This window comes from Mastigoproctus giganteus, chromosome 3 (assembly GCF_048544385.1).
Source record: "Mastigoproctus giganteus isolate SK-2022 chromosome 3, ASM4854438v1, whole genome shotgun sequence".
Classification (NCBI taxonomy): Eukaryota; Metazoa; Arthropoda; class Arachnida; order Uropygi; family Thelyphonidae; genus Mastigoproctus; species Mastigoproctus giganteus.
Genome location: NC_143577.1, coordinates 120,358,488 through 120,380,498, shown reverse-complemented (window position 1 = coordinate 120,380,498; position 22,011 = coordinate 120,358,488). Strand labels below are relative to the sequence as shown.

Sequence of the window (22,011 nt, the reverse complement as noted above, 5' to 3'; positions counted from 1 at the left end):
CTCCAGAAGTTTGCCTCCAGCTAAGAGGTGGTTAATTTTTGGAACAAACTTCCACTTGTTGTATTAAAACTACCCATTTCTATCTGAAGTGGAGAATTTGAATACATTCAAGGAAGAACTAGGAAACTATTGGGGGGGAGGATGGACAGGTAATGTAGTAAGTTTTTTTTTGGCTGATGCTTTATAAGCTTTCTTGCCCCACAAATTTCCAATTAGAAACAACATCGTATCTTAAGGTACCCTTGTACCAGATAGAAAACAAAAGAAAATAAGTTAAAAGTTTCTATTATTATTAGAAATTTTTATCACTACTTTAGAAAATATTTACACTGAAAGTGAGGTCCCTCTTCGGGTGAGGCCCCCGGCCATGGTCGGTTTGGCCGTAGTATTAACAAGACCCTGCAAATGGTCATTATGGCCTAGGATTACGAGAGCATTATTGCCACTGGCATTGGCAGATCCAGAAATTTTGGTGGGGGAGGGGGTTCTCAGGTCAGTTTTGATAGTCTGGCCTGTCTAGGTGCTGTGCTGTACAGGGTGCAATGCTGGTACAGTAAATTATGGTTTTTCATATCAGGGGAATCACAGTTATCATCAACGACACATGGTTGCCAACTGTGATTCTCCTGATATGAAAAACCATAATTTACTGTACCAGCATTGCACCCTGTACAACACAGCACCTAGACAGGCCAGACTATCAAAACTGACCTGAGAACCCCCCCCCCCCCCACCAAACTTTCTGGATTGCCAATGCCAGTGGCAATCATGCTCTCGTAATCCTTGGCCATAATGACCATTTGCAGGGCCTTGTTAATACTACGGCCAAACCGACCATGGCCGGGGGCCTCACCCGAAGAGGGACCTCACTTTCAGTGTAAATATTTTCTAAAGTAGTGATAAAACTTTCTAATAATAATAATAAAAATGTGTAATATAAAAGTACACTTAAACTTAACTTGTTAAGTGTTTAAATTTTATTCTTATACCTTTTTATTGTACAATAAATAAGTTAAAAGTTTCTATTAAAAGTGTTTTTATTGTTACTTTATTTTTCAAGTCAAAGAACAATAAACATTTTTGATATAGCACATATGTATATGCTATATCAAAAATGTTTATTGTTTATTATTCTTTTATTATATATATATATATATATATATATATAGTATGTAGAAAGTGTGAAGAAGATTTTTGTTTAATCCTATTGAATCTACGGTATACACGAGAAGTGAATTTGATGAAAAGGATAAGAAATGTAGCGATATATGTTAGGATGAAGTGACCAAGTAAGATATATGAAAAAGGGGACCGATAGTTGGCAAAAATTTAAACTTAACTTGTTAAGTGTTTAAATTTTATTCTTATATATTTTTATTGTACAATAAATAAGTTAAAAGTGTTTTTATTGTTACTTTATTTTTCAAGTCAAAGAACAATAAACATTTTTGAGTTTAAGTTTTGCCAACTATCGGTCCCCTTTTTCATATATCTTAATTGGTCACTTCATCCTAACATATATCGCTACATTTCATATCCTTTTTGTCGAATTCACTTCTTGTGTATACCGTAGATTCAATAAGATTAAACAAAAATCTTCTTCACACTTTACTATATACAGGCAGTTCTCGCTTTACAAGTTCCCAGGTTTATGAGTCCCCCCCCATCAAGTATCAACAAAATCGAAAATATGAACATTAATTGCAAAAAATGAATGTTAAACATTCATAAATACCGCATCCAAACCACGTACGTAGCTATACAATACAGTGCACCCCCGCTTTACAATATTAATCAGTTCCAGAGATACCATAGCATCGTTAAAATATTGAAATGTGAACCGAATAACACATTTTTTTGTAATTCATTTCAAGATCTCGGAAGTTGAAATTTTTGCTGCATAGCTAAACTATTTATCTCTCTAAAATATAATTTTTAAGGTCATGAGCGTGACCTTAAGGCCATATAAAAGGTCGTGAGCATGGTTTGTAAATTGTATTAGTTACCAATTCAAATCATCAAAATGCACTACACTTTCATCGTTATCATATGTTCCGTTATAAGAATCAATTTTAAATGCCCTTGTGATATTTTTCTAAAGAGCATTTCTGGAGCAATAAACCGGAAAGTGCAAATTGTTTTTATTGTTTTATGGTCGTCATGACCATAAAACAATATTCTTGCATTTGTTAAAATATTCTTGCATTTCTTGCATTTCGCAAATGCAAATCTTCTTGCATTTGCGAAAATACCGATAGCTGGAATTGTGTGATTTTTATGTTATTATGGTGAAATGTGAATCCCCTTTACTGAAATCTTAAATTGTATAAAAAACATAAATAAATTTTCAGAATCTTCTCTTCATTCCTTTTTTTTTTTAAGCTTCATAAACTTGTTTCTCCATGCGAATCATGTTAGTTGCAATTTGTGTGTGCTGTCAAAAAATGCTTATGCATGCAATCGTGAAATTTATAATTAAAAGAGAAGATTATCTTGGAAACAAACGCCTCTTGAAACATTTCTGAAGAAGACTCCTCCTTGTGAAACAAACCAATGAGTGTGCATTTAGTCGATGATGATGAAGAATAAACATTCTTTAACATTTGTAAGTCGTAAATAATTTCTCCATTATTATAATTTGCTTGATTTTACAGGCTACGTTTTCATTTCTTTTGATAAATCAATCTTTTTTAAACATAAACTAATTAGCTAACTAATTTCATTGTTTAGAACGTAACCCCAATTTTTAACCTTATGTCTATGGGAAATAAATTCCCGCTTTACGAGCGTGCGCTAGGATCGAAATAACTCGTAAAGTCGAGAACTACCTGTATATTATACACATTATGGCTGTAGGTTATATTGTTATTGTTTGGTTTTTAGGAGCATTAGCAACTAAGGCCATATTGCTCCGGTGGCTGTAGGGTACATTTTGCAAATGCAGTGTCCCTGATCCATAATCAACATTATCTTCCCTCTATGATTACTTAGCTTCTTAATACTAGTATTCTTTTATTATATATATATAGATATATTAAAGGGGCCTCAAATTTAAATATAGCCAGGAAAGGGGCCTCTAATTTAAATATGGCTGGGCACCTCTTTCATCCTTTCATCCTGACCATTGCTTCAGCTTTGATTGTTACTGGCGACATTTAGAGGAGTGTAGTGAAATGGATGCTTCCAATGAGCTGGTTGTGACTTCGGTTCAGGTTCAAAATCACATGTTCATGTCTCATCAATAGCAACAATACATTTTAAAAACTCATTGCCTTTTGTCAGAAATGTGTGTGTAATTGCTTTGTAATGTCAAAAATAAGCAAAGTGCATTGACAAAGTATGCTTTGTCAATACACTTTGCTCATTGTTCAGCTGACAGCAAATGTGGGACCCACTTGCCAGTGACCTTTTGTTTTTGTAACAACACAGTTAAAATTTTGTGACGTGAACAGATGATTTTGGTTTTTTTTTTGTTTGTTTGATATTTCTTTGTATGTTGTATGTGATTCTTCCTCAAAAATGATGGTAATAATGATAGCTGATATGTTTTTCTTATATATTCTTTGTCTCCCTGAGTGTTGCTTGCCTTCAACACTGGTCTGACCTTGATGAAGCCTTTGAGACCAAGTGAAATTGTGCTATGATCTACTGCTGACTCATCACACACTTCCCACAATTCATAAATTTTCTTGGTGTTCAATCATCTAAAGTTTCAATTTTGATAAAAGATCCCTGAAATGAAACTGTAATTCGATCTGAAGCAATATCATCATCCATTTTTAAAAGCTGCTAACAAAAATTCAATGCACAAACTCTGTTTCCAGCTTACTAATGTTAAGGTTAAACTTCAAATTATTAGCCTGATAAATGTCAGTCATGCAGACATATTAAGTGAGGTACACATGCACAGTGTACATCACATTTTGGATAACCCTTATATTTCTCAGAAAATTTAGGTAGTTTAAGAAAAGAGCAGCAGGAAAGATTCCATCAGGATATAAAAGAAATGGAAAAAAGGTACCAAGAGGGATTAAATGCCAATATCATGGCAGACTACTGCTGGATGCTAAAAAGGGGAACAGCCACTGAAAATAGCTGCCTCAGGAAGACAAAAAGGTGCAAGTTTAATCCAGTGTAGTGTATAAAAAATCCAGCTTAGAGAGTGAGAGAGAGAACAAGAGTCAGAAGTAGAAGGGAATCACCAAGAAAGAGAAGAATGATGATATACATGACTACCTGAAATCCAGCAAAATGTGAAGATATAAACCAAGGGTAAGGTCTCCACGGCTGCCATATTTGAGAGATTTAACTGTATAAATATTTCATTTTGCTTACTCTAATGAAATAATAATATATAATAAGTATCATACACATACATACATAAAAATATACCTTGTAAACAGTCTATACCTTCACTCCTGGAACATGTGCAAAGAACGCTTCAGGACTTTGTGAATGATACAAAGCTCCGTGTCCTACGGCTCCACAAGGAGCTCGGATTGTCAATGATCCACAATCAAAATCATTACCTGACCGGTATCGATACTTAGCTGCTTCATTGACTACCTGTGAAACCAATACAATATTAAAGTATTGTGCAAATTAATGTGAATAGAGAAATAGTTTTCAAAAATAGATAAATTTATTTCATAATTCAAGTATAAAAACCAAAGAAATAACACTTTTTAACATTCAATATGACCTCCTTTGGTCTTTATAATCATCTTTACTGTTTCAGGCATGATACCAAACTGTTTCCTTTTGTTTTCAATCAGTTTTTGCAAGATTTGTTTATTTTTAGATCATGGAACCTCACCTTTATCACAGCACAAATCACCTTCTTTTTTGTTATTCGGTGTACTTTTTTTGAGCCTGTCCTTACAGATAGCCCACTGATTTTCAATGGGACCGAGGTCAGAGGAGTTTACAGGCTATCCATTTATATATATTTCTTTTAAAAACATGAAAAATAAAACTAATAAGAATGATTAAAAGCACTAAAACAACAAGCAGTTTTCAAGGAGGAGAGTCCCTTTATCAACTTGATAAAGGGGCACCAGTAAAATAAACAACAGAGCTTCATGTAATGTGTAGATTTGTGAAGGAATGACTAGGCACAATACAGTTTGAAAAAAGATTAATCAGATAAAGATTTCAGAGAATAACAATAATGGGGAACATGCCAGCACTTTGCATTGCAAAATGGCAGACACAGTAATTGTGGATGTAGGTCCCACTGTTGTGATTCATAATGGGACCCAAATCCAAATTATGGAAGAGATCAGGGTGTGTCACTCACTCCAATAGAGTTTGGTAACAGCAGATCAATCAAATAGTCCCCTTATGCTCTGAGACTTAGTCTTATATCAGCAACCCAGGGAGTTGCTGATACAAGTAATCGAATATGATATTATACACATCGAATGTGATATGCACATACAGCCGTAGCAAGGCACTCAAGAGACTCCAGGATAATGAGGGATGATGCAACAGAAGTAACTTTGCTATCACATGCAGGGTTGACTTAAATGGACAGTAAGATCATGATCACCAACTCTCAACAATCAAGAACATGGGAAGGATAATTGCATCCAGTTAGATGTGCCCCTACTTTAGAAAGATCTCTATCCCTCTAGCTAATCACATTTTTTTTTCACATTTTAGAAGTGAATTATTTAAATATGGAGCACATTTCGCAAAAGCCTTTCTAATAAGAAATTAATAAATTGTTAAAACTTTCTGATGATATTTTTTTAGATCAAAACAATTTATTGTTATCACTAATTGAAAAGGAATATCAAATTGTAAATCAGGAAGTTCTAACAATTTATCAATTTCTTTGTCAGAGAGGCCTTGGCAAGACATACTCCATATTTAAATAATTCGCTTCTAAAGTAAATTACAGCTAAGAGAAGTAGGCTGATATCTGATCAATAAACTGCCAGGTAAGTGTGCCATGATCTAAAGCAGTATGCATAAGAAAATATACATAAGGATGAAGGTAGAAAACCAATGTTTCTACCTTCATCTTTGTGGCCAGAATCATTGTTTTGATCTAAATAATGCTCCATTCAGACATTTTACATTTAATGCTTATGCAATTTTGATATCTATATGTAGACCTCAGGGTATCAACAGACAGAACATGGGCAAAAATTTTCAATTAAATGATTAAATGGTTTGCCACCACTAACTCAGTGGTGGCAAACCTTTACTGTTTTTGCATGCCAAAAATAAGCTTAAACAAAAACATAATTTTCATGTGCCACAGGAAAAAAATAAGGGAGGGGGGATGCAAAAATTAATAAATAGTCTCAAGAAGTAGTAGTTTCTAGAATGAGAATTAGCAAGCAATAATATAAAATTTGTTGCTGTATAATTCTGCATGCAATTACATTTATGAACTTCCCGAAGGAACTAGTAGCTGGTCCCGAAGGAACTAGTAGTTGTTGGTGACTCTATCGTCAGGGAAACGGGGAACATGCTTTGTAAAAAAGATAGGTGGAACAGGACCAGGGTATGTCTGCCAGGGGCAAAGGTTGATGACGTTGTAGAGCGAATATCATCTTTTAAGAGCACAAAAGGTGATATAGTTGTACACGTTGGCACTAATAATATTAAGAGTAGGAGACCGGCAGAATTACTTAACAAGTACAGGTCACTGTTGAACAAAAGCCAAGAATTAGGGTTGAATTTGAAAGTGTCTGCAATTCTGCCCAGACACGACAGGAGGGAGTATATGATGAGAGCCTTGTCGATCAATTCGGCCCTGGAAAGATTGTGCAAGGCTCAAGGGGTAGAATTTTTTTCAGCCTGGACTGTACTTGTTAACAGGAGAGATTGCTTCTACAGGGATGGGATACACTTAAATAGAAAGGGTGCAAGAATATTTGCTGATGCTGTCGAGGCAGTGTTAGGTGGGTCGGAAAACTGCTAGCTTGGGGGGAGACAAAGACCAATAGATTGACAGTAGCCACTGGCAGAGGTGAAAGAGATTCTTGCACTGCTTCTATTAGAATGAGCAGAAGCCTGAAAAACAAGATGCATGGTATTTCAGAGACTGCTGGGAACCATTGCGGTACAAGTAAACACATGGGTTGTGTTAGGGTAGCTAAGAATAGAAACAGGTACAGGTATACTTGCGTGTACACCAATGCTAGGAGTTTAGTAAATAAATTTGATGAATTTGAGGTATTGGTCAAAACATCAAAGGCAGATATTGTTGGGATATCAGAGACGTGGTGTCACACAGATATAAGGGATGCAGAACTGCAATTTGGGGAGTACAACGTCTACAGAAAGGATAGACAGGATAGGAAGGGGGGGAGGGGTTATGCTATTAGTTAAGAAACACATAAAAACCAAGGAAGTGAAGCCAGTCGACATCGCCGGACAGTGCAGTGTTGAGTCAGTTTGGTGGGACATAAGCATTGGGAGATCAAAATTGAGAGTAGGAGTGTGCTATAGGCCTAATGACTCTGATGAGTATAATAAGGAACTGTACAGGGAAATAGAGTGGGCCAGCAAATCAGAGAGTCTTATAATGGGAAATTTTAATTTCCCAGATATTGACTGGAATTTGGGGGCTGGTTACTCACACACTAGCAGGGCTTTTGTGGATTTATTGGATGATTGTTTTCTACATCAGCATGTTCGGGAGGCAACTAGAGGGAGTAATACTCTTGATTTGATTATCAGCAGTGATTCTTCATGCATTAAGAATCTGCAGATAAATGAACCACTAGGTGGCAGTGATCACAGTGTGCTGAAGTGGGATTTACTCAAAGAGGTAACTACCATTAGGGGTAAAGGGAAGGGTTATTGCTTCCGTAAAGGCGACTACGATGGACTGAGACAGTATTTAAATTCTATACAGTGGGACCAACTGATGATGTTACCAACAGCAAATTCAAAATGGGAAGCATTCAAAGAACTTATCTTGGAAGCTACTAGGCTTTACATACCAACTAAGAAATATTGTTCAAGGTTTAGGCCAAAATGGATGTCAGATGAACTAATGAGGCATATGGCAGAGAAGAAAAATGCATGGGATACTTACAAATTAACACATGACACAGAAGCCTATGATAGATACAAGTTGATATGCAACCAAGTTACAAAGGAGGTTAGGCAGGCGAAGGCAGATTACGAGAAATCCTTGGCAAGGGATGCAAAGAAAAACAGCAAAGAGTTCTTTACTTATGTAAACTCTAGAAGGAAGGGGATGAATCAGATTGGTCCACTTGATATTGATGGGTCAACTGTTGATGATCCTGCTCAGGTAGCTAACAAACTAAATGAATATTTTGCATCGACATTCACACATGAGGAGTTATTCAGCAAGGGGAATGCCAGAGGTGTATTCAACTCTAGCAGTAAGCTACAGAATCTTGAAATAACTGGGAGTAAAGTGGAGGAGAAACTGTTGAAGATAAACACAAGAAAGGCACCCGGGGTGGATGGGATCTATCCAGTTATATTAAAGGAGGCAGCAAAGGAAGTAAGCAAACCCTTAGCCATAATTATGAGAGCTTCCTTGGACTCAGGGAAGGTACCCATAGACTGGAAATGTGCAAATGTGACCCCAATTCACAAAGGAGGATCAAAGGGCAGCACAAGTAATTATAGACCTGTTAGTTTAACTTCTGTTCCAGGAAAATTAATGGAGGTACTAGTTAAAGAAGCACTGCAGGATCATCTAGACAAGACTTCAGTTATAGCTTGGACACAGCATGGTTTTGTTAAAGGAAAGTCTTGCATGGTCAGTTTGATTGGATACTATGATATGGTCACAAAGCAACTGGATGCAGGGAATAACTTTGATATCATATATTTGGATCTTAGAAAGGCTTTTTATACTGTTGCACATGGAAGGCTGCTGCACAAATTGGAGCAGTGTGGCATTGGAGGAAAATTGCTGTTATGGATAAAGGGATGGTTCAGTGGGAGAAGAAAGAGAGTGGTAATTAATGGAAACTGCTCATCGTGGACTAATGTTATTAGTGGAGTCCCTCAGGGTTGAGTATTGGGTCCATTGTTGTTTTCTGTATTTATAAATGATATTGATGATGGTATATCATGCTTAATGTCCAAGTTTGCAGATGATACAAAGGTTGGCAGGGTTGTCAAGGACACTACTGACACTATGCTGCTGCAACAGGATCTGGAAAGGTTGAGCAGATGGGCTGAGAGGTGGCAAATGAAGTTTAACATTGACAAATGTAAAGTACTACACATGGGAAACAGCAAACCCAGAGCAACGTATCAACTCTGTGGTACTACACTGACAGTGGTAGAGAATGAAAGGGACATGGGGGTGGTTGTGCAGGCAGATATGAAGTTCTCTGAGCATTGCAGACGGGCTGCAAGAGTAGCTCATGGAGTATTGTCAATGATATACAGGAATTTTTCTAGCAGGGATAAGGAGGTGATTATTCCATTGTATAAGGCAATGGTCAGGCCACACCTAGAGTACTGTATACAGGTCTGGAGGCCTCATTTCAAGAAGGATGTAGAGCTGCTGGAACGAGTACAGAGAAGGGCAACAAGATTAGTGAATGGAACAAAGGGGTGCTCTTACGAAGAAAGGCTTAAGTTTTGCAAATTACAGTGTCTGGAGACTAGGCACCAGCGAGGTGATCTGATAGAGGTATATAAAGCCTTGAATGGTTTAAGCATGCTCAATGCTGATGGGATTCTTCCTCTAGCTCAGAAAATCACCTGAGAGGGCATAAATTCAAATTGAGGAAAGACAGATGTTGGATAGACTTGCGGAAATCTGCCTTTAGCCAGCGGGTGGTTGGTTGGTGGAACAGACTTCCATCCCTTGTGGTGGAGGTTGATAGCCTAAATAAGTTTAAGGCTCAGCTGGACAGGTATTTTGAATGAACAGAGGGGTGAAGTGGAAGTTGGTTTTTTGTTTTTCTTTTTTTTTTTTTTGGCTGATGCTGCATAAGCTTGCTTTCTTGCATCAAATGCCTCTACTAATGCTACTAACTTCACTGCCACAAACCGAGAAGTCCGACAAAGAATGACAGCAGAAAGAGAAGCATACTGGAACCAAGTGGCAGACGATCTTGAAGTGGCGGCATCCAAACACGAGTACCGCACTCTCTACCGCACCCTCAGATGTCTGAGTGGAAAGACCAAATTGACTAGTGACAACATCAAGAATGCTGATGGGACCTTCGTGCGATCACCATCCGAACGGCTGCAACGGTGGAGTGAATTCTTCAAAGCTTTGTATAATCACGACCCACCTCAGGGACTGCCAACAACAGCACTCTCGATCGACCCCCCTGAGGTCTCCATGGTCGATGTTGAGCCTACAGTAGAAGAAGTGAAAGCAGCCATACAATCCCTGAAGAATGGCAGGGCACCAGGACTGGACCAAGTCACCACAGAAGCGATCAAAGCCGGGGGAGATGTACTGCTTCGCCGACTACACTCACTCCTCAAAACCATCTGGTGCACTGAACAAATTCCGTTAACATGGAGGAAAGCCATTATTGTACCGATCCACAAGAAAGGTGATAACCGGGACTGCAAGAACTACCGTGGCATCAGCCTCCTTTCCATCATCGGAAAGGTCTTTATGAAGATCATCCAGTCAAGACTGCAAAAACATCGCGAGCAAACCAGTCGAGAAGAACAGGCAGGATTTAGACCCGGGCGAGGATGCTGTGATCAAATCTTTGCCATTCGTCAGCTGATGGAGGAGAGGATCCGGTGTGGACAGCGAACCGTCATTGTTTTCATTGACTTTAAGTCTGCTTTCGACTGTGTCCACCGGCCTGCCTTATGGAAACTACTAGAGGTTGAACATGTACCTCGAAAAGTCATCACACTCCTCCAAACTGCATACAACGGTTTAACCAGCCAGGTGCGCATCCAGAACGATTTACCTGAGGTATTGGTATTGGTATTGGTATTTTTGGGCACAAGGGCAACTAGGGCCAAAATGTGCCAGTTCCTATAACATGTTTTTATATAAAACTTCATTCCAGTTTTTAATCATAGAAAATCATATATTTGTATCTGCTTAAGAAAAGTAAATAGTTCATCTAAATTCGCATTGTTTCCAATAATATGAGCAAGTGATAGAGGCTCTTTCAGTTGTGAGAGTGAAAGAAAACTATTCCTTCGGAAGTAGGAATACTGCTTACAATCTAAGAGTATATGTTTCACGGTAAGTGGTAAAGTACAATGAGTGCATTGAGGTGGGACATCCTGCTTGAGTAGATATACATGGGTTGGATGCGTATGCCCTATGCGTAATCTTGCTAGCACAACCTCTTCTTGTCTGTTTTTCCTTAAGCTAGATTTCCATAGTGCTGGTTCCTCTTTGATTTCGAGCAATTTGTTGTTCGTTTGTGACCTCCAGATTTCAGACCAGTGGATTGTATAGATTTTTTTAATGCGCTTCAAATAATCTATGTATGGTACTTGGTAATGTGATGGTATTGCACTGATTGGTTGTTTGGCTGCCTGATCTGCTCTCTCATTACCTGTGATACCAGAGTGCCCTGGAATCCAGCAAAATAACACTTTATGATTCTTACTTCGTAGGTGGTTTAAGCAGGAAAAAATTTGTTTTATGATGGGATGCGATATTGAAAGATTATTGTCGAAAGCAGACACTGCACTCCTGGAGTCTGTGTATATTATACTGCTAGTATTATAGGAAGTGTTTATATTTTCTAGGGCTAATTTTATTGCGTATAATTCTGCAGTGTAACTGCTACACTCAACTGGTAGTGATATAGAAATTGTAAAAGAGGGAAAGACAGCTGCAGCACCAACAGAAGAGTCTGTTTTCGAACCATCTGTATATATTATACAGCGTTGAGCATTATTGAGGGCATGTCCTTTATGGAGCTGTTTAATACTTTCATCTGGCAGGGATTTCTTTCCCCATTGCTGAAAATATTTATCACAGTGAGGGAGAGTTACAGACCAGGGTGGATTAGGTACATCATTCTCTTGAAGCATATTGTCAAAGTTTATGTCCCAGGCATGTATCAATTCTTTTAATCGAATACCAGTGGGTCTATTTTCTGTAACTTTGCTGTTGTAGAACGTGATCCAATCAGGGTTGAGAAGCAATGGTCGAACAGGATGGGCTGGAAGGCTTTGAATTTTGGCTCCATAATTAAGGAGTAGCATTTTCCTTCTAAGGTGAAGTGGAGGTTCGTACGCCTCTACATACAGACTCTGGACAGGGGATGTTCTAAAGGCTCCTAGCGAAGTACGAAGGGCACTATGTTGGATGGTGTTCAGTCTGCTTAGTGCACTTTTCCTAGCAGAGTCATAGACAACAGCTCCATAATCTAATCGTGACCTGATAAGAGCACGATACAGATGTAGCAGAGAGTATCTGTCGGCACCCCATTTCATGGCAGAAATGGACCGAAGAATATTTAATTTCTTTAAACATACAGTTCGGAGATATGTTATGTGAGAAACAAAGTTAAGTTTGGTGTCCAACATTAAACCTAGGAATCGAAGGTTACTGGTGAGTGGTATCAGGTGGTTCTTTAGCCGAAGCTCCGGTTCCGGATGCAGCTTACGTTTTTTGCAGAAGTGAATTGCAACAGTTTTTTGTTCTGACATACGATATCCATTCTTCTGTGTCCATGTTTCTAGCTTATTTATGGAGAGTTGCAGCTGTCTTTCAATAGTATGAATATTTTTTGAACTGCAAGATAGAGTGAGATCATCAGCGTACATGTATAAATCGACAGTATTGGGAATGTTGTGGGTTATAGAGTTCAGCTTGAGTGAAAACAGAGTAGCGCTAAGTATTGACCCTTGTGGGACACCTTCTTCTTGGGTATAAATACGAGAAAGTACTGTTTGATAACGAACCTGAAATGTTCTGTTTTGCAGAAAGTTTTGAATAAATTTCGGTAAATGTCCCCGCAATCCTAGGGAATAAAGTTCTCGCAATATGCCATACCTCCAGGTTGTGTCAAAAGCCTTTTCAATGTCCAAACTTACCATTACAAGGTGCTCGTTTTTCACATAAGCATTACGAATGTTAGTCTCTGCTTTCACCATGAGATCTAAAGTGGACCTGTTTTGTCGGAAACCAAATTGGTTGTTGTTTAGTAGCTTTTCAGTTTCAAGAACCCAGGTAAGTCGCCTGTGTATCATCTTTTCTAGAGTTTTACCTAGACAACTGGTGAGGGAGATTGGTCGATAATTTTGTGTGAGTGTTTGATCTTTTCCTGGTTTGGGAAAGGCTAGAATAACAGCGTGATGCCAGACAGAGGGATATACACCTTCAAGGAAGATGCGATTAAAGAATGTTATTAGCAGATTCAGAGATATATTGTTTAGATGTTTTAGCATTACATAATAGATTCCATCAGCTCCGGCAGCGCTATTTGGTGATCTGTTTATTGCTGTTTGGAGTTCACAAAGACGGAAAGGTTCATTGTAGGCTAGAAACTGGGTTGTTTGGAAATTTATCTTATATTTTTCTGCTATGGCTTTAGTTTGTAGAAAGGAAGTATCATAAGCAGTAGTGGCGGAAGTTTCGGAGAAAGTCTCTGCAAGCGCGTTGGCTATTTCTTGTGGTGAAGATATTTCTTGTCCGTTCTTGGTTAAAATTGGAGCAGAAACCGGTAAAAATTTTCCATTTAGTTGTTGAATTTTTTTCCAAATAATTTTACTGCTGGTGTCTTTTGTGATAGAAGACGCAAACTGTATCCACGATTCTTTTTTGGCTTGTCTTCTTGTTTGTCGTGCTTTTGCCTTAAGCCTTTTAAACTGAATTAGGTTGTGGGTGGTTGGATACTTACGGAACAGATTCCAGGCTTTATTTTTTTCCTTTTTCGCTATGGTACAAGCATCATTCCACCAGTGTCTAAGATTTCTGTGTTTGGAAGCAGAAAACATTGGTATTGCTTTGGAAGCTGCTGCTATTATTTGTTTGGTAATGTGCTCGGTGACATCATCAATGGACCCTAGTTGTATCAATTGGCTATCAAAGGAGATGGAGACAGAAAACTTTTCCCAATCTGCTTTAGAAAATTTCCATAATACCCGATGATCAGGGCAAGGTGTCTGCGTTGTTTGGATTCTACATATTATTGGGAAGTGATCACTGTTGTGCAGATCATTTAAAACCGTCCAATCTATAATAGGAAGTAACTCAGGGGAACAAATAGACAAATCAATTGCCGACATACATCCCGTGGAGAGATTAGTGTAGGTGTTTTGACCAGTGTTTAGCAAAGTTAGGTTCTCTTGGTCTATGAGCTTTTCTAGCAAGTGCCCTCTATTATCCATGTGAGCAGATCCCCATAGCGGATGATGTGCATTTAGGTCACCAAGAAGACAAAAAGGAGATGGTATTTGTTTTATAAGATCTTCTAATTCTTGAAACGTGTAAATATTGTTAGGTGGAAGGTACAACGAGACGAGAGTTATAGTTTTTCCCATTGCTACACGAACTGCAACGGCTTCTAAGTGGGTCTGAAGAGGAATCTTTCTTGCTGGAAATTTACAATTCACTAAAATTGCAACTCCACCATGTGCATGGCTTGAACTAATTCTATCTTTTCTATAGACTGTAAAATGTTTAATTGAATAAGTTACCTTAGGATTTAAGTAAGTCTCTTGCAAGCAAATGGCTACCGGATTATATTGCGAGATCAAATCATATATATCATCGGTATTACTGCGTAAACCTCTGCAATTCCATTGTACGATGTACATCATTATTTGGTTTTAGAGAGGGAAGATGATTCTGTCTGTTTCTTGTAAGATGGAGCAGTTTGCTTTTGACGATCATGTTTTATCTTATCCTTTCTTGGAAAAAAAGGGCGTCCGTATTCTGTACTCCCTTCTACCTCATCGGTACCAGTAGATGAACATCCAGTTTCCATGTCATCTTCCGCATGAAGATCAAGGATTGTTTCCTCTTGTGCATTTACAGCTTCGCTGTCCATGCTGCTTGAATTAAGTTGTTGCAATTCAGTGGCGCGTTGCCTTTGTGGTTTCCTTTGTAATTTATCAATTGACGTAATTTTAGATGGAACTGAGAGTGGAGTATTGTTTATTTCGTCGATTGAAACAGGTTTGTTAGCGGGCTGATTTGTCAAAAGTACAGATCGTGCCCATTCTGCAATGGATGTGTTAGGAGGGATTGACACTTCTGTTTGGATAGCAACAGCTTGACAGTTTTGGGTAGCAGTAGCATAGCTGCGTTTTGGCATTGTTACCTTGACTTGTCTTCTTGCTTCTTGATATGATACTTTGTTTTCAATCTTAAACTTCTGTATCTTTTTTTCCATTTTCCACAGATCACATGATTTTGAATAAGCTGGGTGATCATTCTTACAGTTTGGGCACTCTGGAGATTTTGCAGTACAATCTGTTTGAGAATGATTTTTCGAACCACAATTAGGACATGTAATTTCACCTCTGCATGTTGTTTGAGAATGACCAAATTTTTGGCATTTGAAACACCTTAAGGGATTTGGAATGTATGCTCGGACTCGGCAGTGGAGGTAGCCTGCTTTCACTGAGTTTGGTAAATTTGGTGTACTAAAGGTCAATATGATATTTCGTGTTGGAAGTAGTTTATCGTCCTTCCTGATCATTATTCGCCTTGCTTGTGTTACTTTTTGTTCTTGTAATTCTGTAACTATTTCCTCTTCGGTGACGTTTAGTAAATCCCACTCACTTATAACTCCTTTAGAGGAGTTCAGTGTATTATGCGGGGTGACTTTAATTGGGATTCCGCTTATAGTTGAAAGTTTCAATAACAGTTCAGAGTGTCTTGCCTGCGTGGTTTCAATTAATAGATCTCCTGACTGGAGTCTTTTTACCATTTTTGGTGTTCCTGCTGAGTTTTCAAGACATCTTTCAATGACAAAGGGAGACAATTTGCTTACTGGTTGATTCGACAGTGAATGCATTATCAGAAAAGCTGGTGGTTCTGGTTTGCTAGAATCTGTTCTCATTCTTTTTGAGAGACTTGGATCATGTTCCCTTCTACGGGTGTCAATATGTTGAGAGCCTGTTGGCTCTAGTGGTGGATATTCATCGCAATCCATTGTTGCTCCTTTTCGCCCCGGGAGAGGAGCTTCCTTCTCCCAGGTTTCCGACCCCGCCACGTGGAGGCAGGAGCGGTGCCAACTAGTGGCCAAGCGATCAGAAGAATAAGAGAGCAGTACGTTGCTAGCGATAGCAGTAACGTTGCAAGCGGGGTTAGCAGTAACGATGCTAGCGTTGAAGCAGTGACGTTGCTCAGCGAGGGAAGCAGTAACGTTGCGAGCGGTCAGCAGTGACGATGCGAGCGATTTACCTGAGGAATTTACCATCCAAACTGGAGTCCGCCAAGGGGATGTAGCCTCCCCGTTGCTTTTCAACATCGTGGTCGACGCCATTATGAGGCAAGCATTCAGAAACAGACAGGGCATACAATATGACAAGGATCACTATGTGACTGACCTGATGTTTGCTGATGATAGTGCTATCCTTGCCGGTAACGACGCTGAAGCCACGGACATCCTCTACGACATTGCCCGCATTGCCCGGCCATACGGTTTGAAGATCAATGCTGGTAAGACAAAGGCCCTGACAACAGATGGGTCGCAAGCCACCATCTATCTCGAAGGCGTCCAGATCGAGCAAGTGCAGGACTTTAAATACCTTGGGTCGCTGGTACAGGAGAAGAAAGTTGCATCCACCATGGAAATCCACAGCAGAATTGGACAGGTGGCCACTGCGTTCGCCTCGCTCAAATGGTGTCTGTGGAAGAGGACCAACATTTCCACAAAGACTAAAATCCGACTCTTCCGGACTTTGATCCTGCCCATTCTTCTTTACGGATCGGAAACATGGATTTGTCTCAAGTTAGATTTGAACAAACTTGAGGTATTCCAAATGCGATGCCTGCGGCAGATCTTGGGCATCTCTCTTTGCGACCGCATCACTAATGATACCATCCGCGCCAGATGCCAACAGCAACCAACCATTGCCGACCAAATCCAGAAGCAAAGGCTCAGATGGTTTGGCCACGTATGTAGAATGGGCACGAACAGAATACCATCCACACTCCTTTGGAGACAACGACCCACCCAATGGAGCATCCAACGGACCGCGCCTAGGAAAACGTGGGCCAAGCAAGTGGAAGATGACTTGAAGAGCCGACGTCTCGACCTTAACCAGGCCAGGACTGAAGCCATGGATCGTAAGGTATGGAAGAACATCACAGAGCAAGTCCGAAACCCTGCGGCACCTACAGCAGCATACTGGTTGCGTGGCCAACCGCCTCCCCCAGCTGCCAGCTAAGGACCAAAGAAGAAGAAGAAGAAGAAGAACTTCACTGCCAGCTGTGGTCTTTTTTTTTTGACGTGAAAACATCTTTGGCGGCACCTATTACATTTTTGGAATGAAGCAAAACCAACTGGTAACGAAGTTGTCAGATGGAAATGATGCAAATGATGTCACTTCCTAAATGATGCTAGTGCAGCGAAAATATCTTTGGTGGCACCTACTACATTTTCGGACTGAAGCAAAACAATTGGTAACTGAAAACCTCAGATGAAAATGATGTCACTTCTTAAATAATGCTAATGCCGTCACTAATGTTAATTCAATAGAGTAAGTAGCGGGCATAAAGTAATGTAATTTGCATCATTTCCGTTTCACATTTCATGACAAATTCGGTATAGTAAGTAGTACTCTACCAAATGAACGTTAGTGACTGCATTAGCGTCATTTAGGAAGTGACGTAATTTGTGTCATTTCCGTTTCACATTTTGTCAAAGACATTTTTCATGCATACAGGGTACACACACACGCTTTTTTTTTTTTATATATAATATAAACCATTTATGTGTGGTTATATGCCCTATACTCTCATATGCTTGCCACTGGTTTGCTGGCTATCCCTGTTCTAAACACTAATTTCAGTTCATTTTTTATTTAGAAACAGTATAATGCCCATAGCATGTATTATGTCCCAAAGAAACTGATTCCATGTGCCGAATTTCAAAAGAAAGTAGCCACACATAAATGTGTAGTTATATGCCCTATACTTTCATATGCATGCCATCGATTTGCTATCCCTGTTCTAAACACTAATTTCAGTACATTTTTATTTAGAAACAGTATAATGACTGTAGCATGTATTAGGTTCCAAAGAAACTGATTCCATGTGCTGAATTTCAAAAGAAAATGCAATCAATTGAAAGAATCCTCTGCCGGTAGGTGTTATTCTTACAAAATTATCAACCCTTGATAATTGTCTATCTTGTCTAGTCATAAATTTTGCTCTGTTACATTAAACCCAAGTAAAAATAATTTGTAAATATCAGTTTTTCAGTAGAATCCTTTTTTTGATACTTGGAGCTGACTGCATGGGAAAGACAGCAAAATTAATGTAAAGGGTAAATTATTATTATTTTTATTGCATCACATTGAATGTACGCACACTGCCCTGTTAATATCTAGACATTTGTACATCTACAAATAATCATCACTTAGATGAAAAACTAATAATGCGTGAGGAAACCGTTAGCCTTTAGAGTCTGGAACACTCTCCATCAGATTTTTGTGAACGTCCTCTGATATCTTCCACCATTTGGCATTCATAATAACTTCATAAAAATAATAACTATTAAAAATACTGTTAATATCATTAATTCAAAAAAATGTAAAAATAGAAATAACATTCAAAATAAATTGCAAGCATAATTGAAAAATCAGATATATGCTTCAATAATTTTAACTGAAAATGTATTGTAAAACTCATAATATGAAGCTATATTAACTTTTTAATTGCTTGTACCTTCACGATGGTGGGACTGTTAGTAATCCTGGGTATAACCTCCATGCACAAATACAAGGTGGGTGACCAACCAGGTGTGAATCAACGTAAGCAGGGGTCGAGGTGTGGCACCCACACCACATGGAGGAACGGCGACCCTCTATGTTACCAGGCAGTACTAGGTGGTAGACGACTCTCATCAACCGGTGAAATACCATCACTATGCGTATTGGAGGCTTGAAGTGGTGGAACCCACGTTTAGTCTCTAGAGCTAAGTTCAGTCAACCCTTCCCTATCTCTCCCATCATGCAATATGATTGATGACTTTTGAGGTTATGATGAACGTTGTTGCGAGATCCAATATTCCTTACATTTCGAGGGTACAGCTCTAAAATGATGTTCGCAGGCCGGCTGCTAGTTAGTACACTGGACCGATCCTATTGGTAACTCTCTAGGAGGCTTCCAGATCAGCTAGTGTATAATATTGCTACCTCTACTCTGCCAGATAGTGACTGGGGGGAGTCCGAGTAGTGTGTATGAGGGGAGCATTGTCGAGGCCACATTATGTCAAGGATCTGGGTATATTCTTACCATGTGTACACCATATCCAAAAATTTCATTACTTCATACAGCATGTCCCAACCACTTTTTCTTACCATTGAACACACCATGAATTGTCAAACTAATAGAGCAAGCTTATCTGCGAAAAGATCTAAACCTCCCAAGCACTTCCTAATTCATTTCACAAATATACGTGGTCTCAATTTTAATCTCAACGATGTCCATTTCCACTTGCAGTCTGCCAAACCCCATGTACTTTTTCTGACAGAATCTCAGTTATCGGTTGATTCAAATACTGCTCATCTCAGTTGCCCAAATTATTCGCTGTATGATTCCTTTCGCCTCAAAGGTGGTACTTGTGCATATGTCCGTTCGGATATTCCCTGTCAGAGACTTGGCAATTTGGAATCTCCTCTCTTTGATCTTCTCTGGCTTAAAATCTCTCTACCTCATTGTGTCGTTGTTGTTGTTGTTATTTGGTTTTTAGGAGCATTAGCAACTAAGGCCATATTGCTCCGGGATATGCGGTGGTCATTCCCTGAATGACCTTTCCGCATCCTCCATATTTGGTGGTGACGGGCTCGAACCCCAGTCTAATCAAGAAGCGTGTGCTATGCACTGCTGCTCCTTTCCACCTGGCTATGGAGGCGCCCTCATTGTGTCAAATCCATCTGTTGTCTCTACCATTCTCCCAACTCCACTAATCACTTGGAGCTCTTTGACTTCCTCTCTTTGCAAATTGACTTTCTCCAGTCCAACTTTCCTAACAGTGAGGTAATTTTCCTTGGTGATTTTAATGTTCACAACTCCAGCTGGTTTCCATTTTCTAGTCACACCGACCCAGCAGGTCGAGATGCTGAGGCTTTTGCAATTACTAATGACCTTGCACAGATTGTTCATTTACCTACAAGAATACTGGACAATCCTAATCATACAGCCAATACGCTTTATCTTTTTCTCACAAACAAAGCTTCTAAGTACACAGTCGAAGTGAGAGCTCCTTTAGGCACTTCAGATCACAACTTCGTGATTGTCTCTTCTCCAATGGAACCTTTATCTCATGGCTATTCGCAACCTCGTGTTGTTTGGCATTACAAGAATGCAAAATGGGATGACCTGCGAGACTTCTTTTCTTCTTTTCCTTGGTTGGATTACTGTTTCAAAACTTCTGATGTCAACGTTTGCTCAGATCGTGTCAGTGAAATTATTCTAGCAGGAATGGAATCCTTTATCCCACACTCCACTTTAAAATCTCGTCCTTTACCTAAACCTTGGTTTTCCAATAAATGTGCTAAAGCTGTTCAAGAGAAGAATGTTGCATATCGTAATTGGCTTGTTTCTAATTCTTCAGTGTCATTTTCTGCCTATGCCAAAGCTCGCAACAATTGTAAAGCAGTTATTAATCAGTCCAAACTAAAGTTTGATCAGGCTAAGAGTAGAAAACTTGCTTCTCGCCCTAATGGTAGCCGACCATTCTGGTCTCTTGCCAAAGCTATTGGCCGCAACTTTTGTCCATCTCTGCTCCCACCTCTGTCCAAACCAGATGGTTCTGTTGTCACTTCAGCCAAGGATAAAACTGACCTGCTAGCACCCAATTTTTCTTCCAGCTCATGTATTACTGATCTTGGTAAAACACCTCCCACCATTCCCAACACGCTCCATTCAATGCCTCCTGTGGTCTTTCGTCAAAAGGATATCAGAAGGATTTTGATGAATCTTGATGTTAAGAAAGCTCCAGGCCCTGATGGTATTTCTCCACTTGTTCTTAAAACCTGTGCTCCTGAACTTACTCCTATTCTTTTCCGCTTTTTTTTCACTTTCTTATTCCAAAGGTGTTTTTCCTTCTGCTTGGAAATTTGCTCATATCCAGCCAGTTCCTAAAAAGGGTGACAAATCCCTCCCATCCAATTATCATCCCATTGCAATTACTTCTACTCTTGGCGCCTCCGTAGCCAGGTGGGAAGGAGCAGCAGTGCGTAGCACATACTTCTTGATTAAACCAGGGTTCGAGCCCGTCACCACCAAATACAGAGGATGCGGAAAGGTCAGGGAATGACCACCGCATATCCCCGAGCAATATGGCCTTAGTTGCTAATGCTCCTAAAAAAAAACCAAAACCAAATAACTTCTACTCTTTCTAAAGTAATGGAGAAATCAATTAACCGCCAACTCTTAAACTACCTAGAAACCTTCCGTCTGATCAACGATCGCCAGTATGGATTCTGTCAGTGTTGATCCACTGGTGATATTCTGGCTTATGTTACCCATTTATGGACTAATTCAATGGAAAGGTTCGGTGAAACACAAGTAGTTGCTCTTGACATCTCAAAGGCTTTTGATCGTGTTTGACATAAAGGTCTTCTAAACAAGCTTCCAACTTATGATTTGCCAACTGTTTTTAGTAATTGGTTATCCAGTTTTCTCTCTGATCGCTCACTCAGGGTGATGGTAGATGGCTCTCTGTCTTCTAACTTCTCCACTAATGCCGGTGTCCCCCAAGGTTCAGTTCTTTCCCCCACTCTTTTCCTCTTGTATATTAATGACCTTCTTCTATTAACTGGAAATCCTATCCATAGTTTTGCCGATGATAGCACATTGCATTCCACTTTCCATTTTGAGAAACCTTGTCCTGCTCAATCAGCTTCAAATTCTCAAAAACCTGC

General features: G+C 39.3%; 1 protein-coding gene across 1 annotated transcript in view; it reads right to left on the bottom strand.

Annotated features, from left to right (window-relative positions):
* The window catches only part of BckdhB (Branched chain keto acid dehydrogenase E1 subunit beta), a 117,395-nt gene that overhangs the window by 32,168 nt on the left and 63,216 nt on the right, over window positions 1-22,011 (bottom strand). The window contains exon 6 of the mRNA XM_090370082.1: window positions 4,411-4,566. Within this exon, the coding sequence (XP_090226208.1) occupies window positions 4,411-4,566 (156 nt within the window). The remainder of the gene's footprint in view (window positions 1-4,410; window positions 4,567-22,011) is intronic.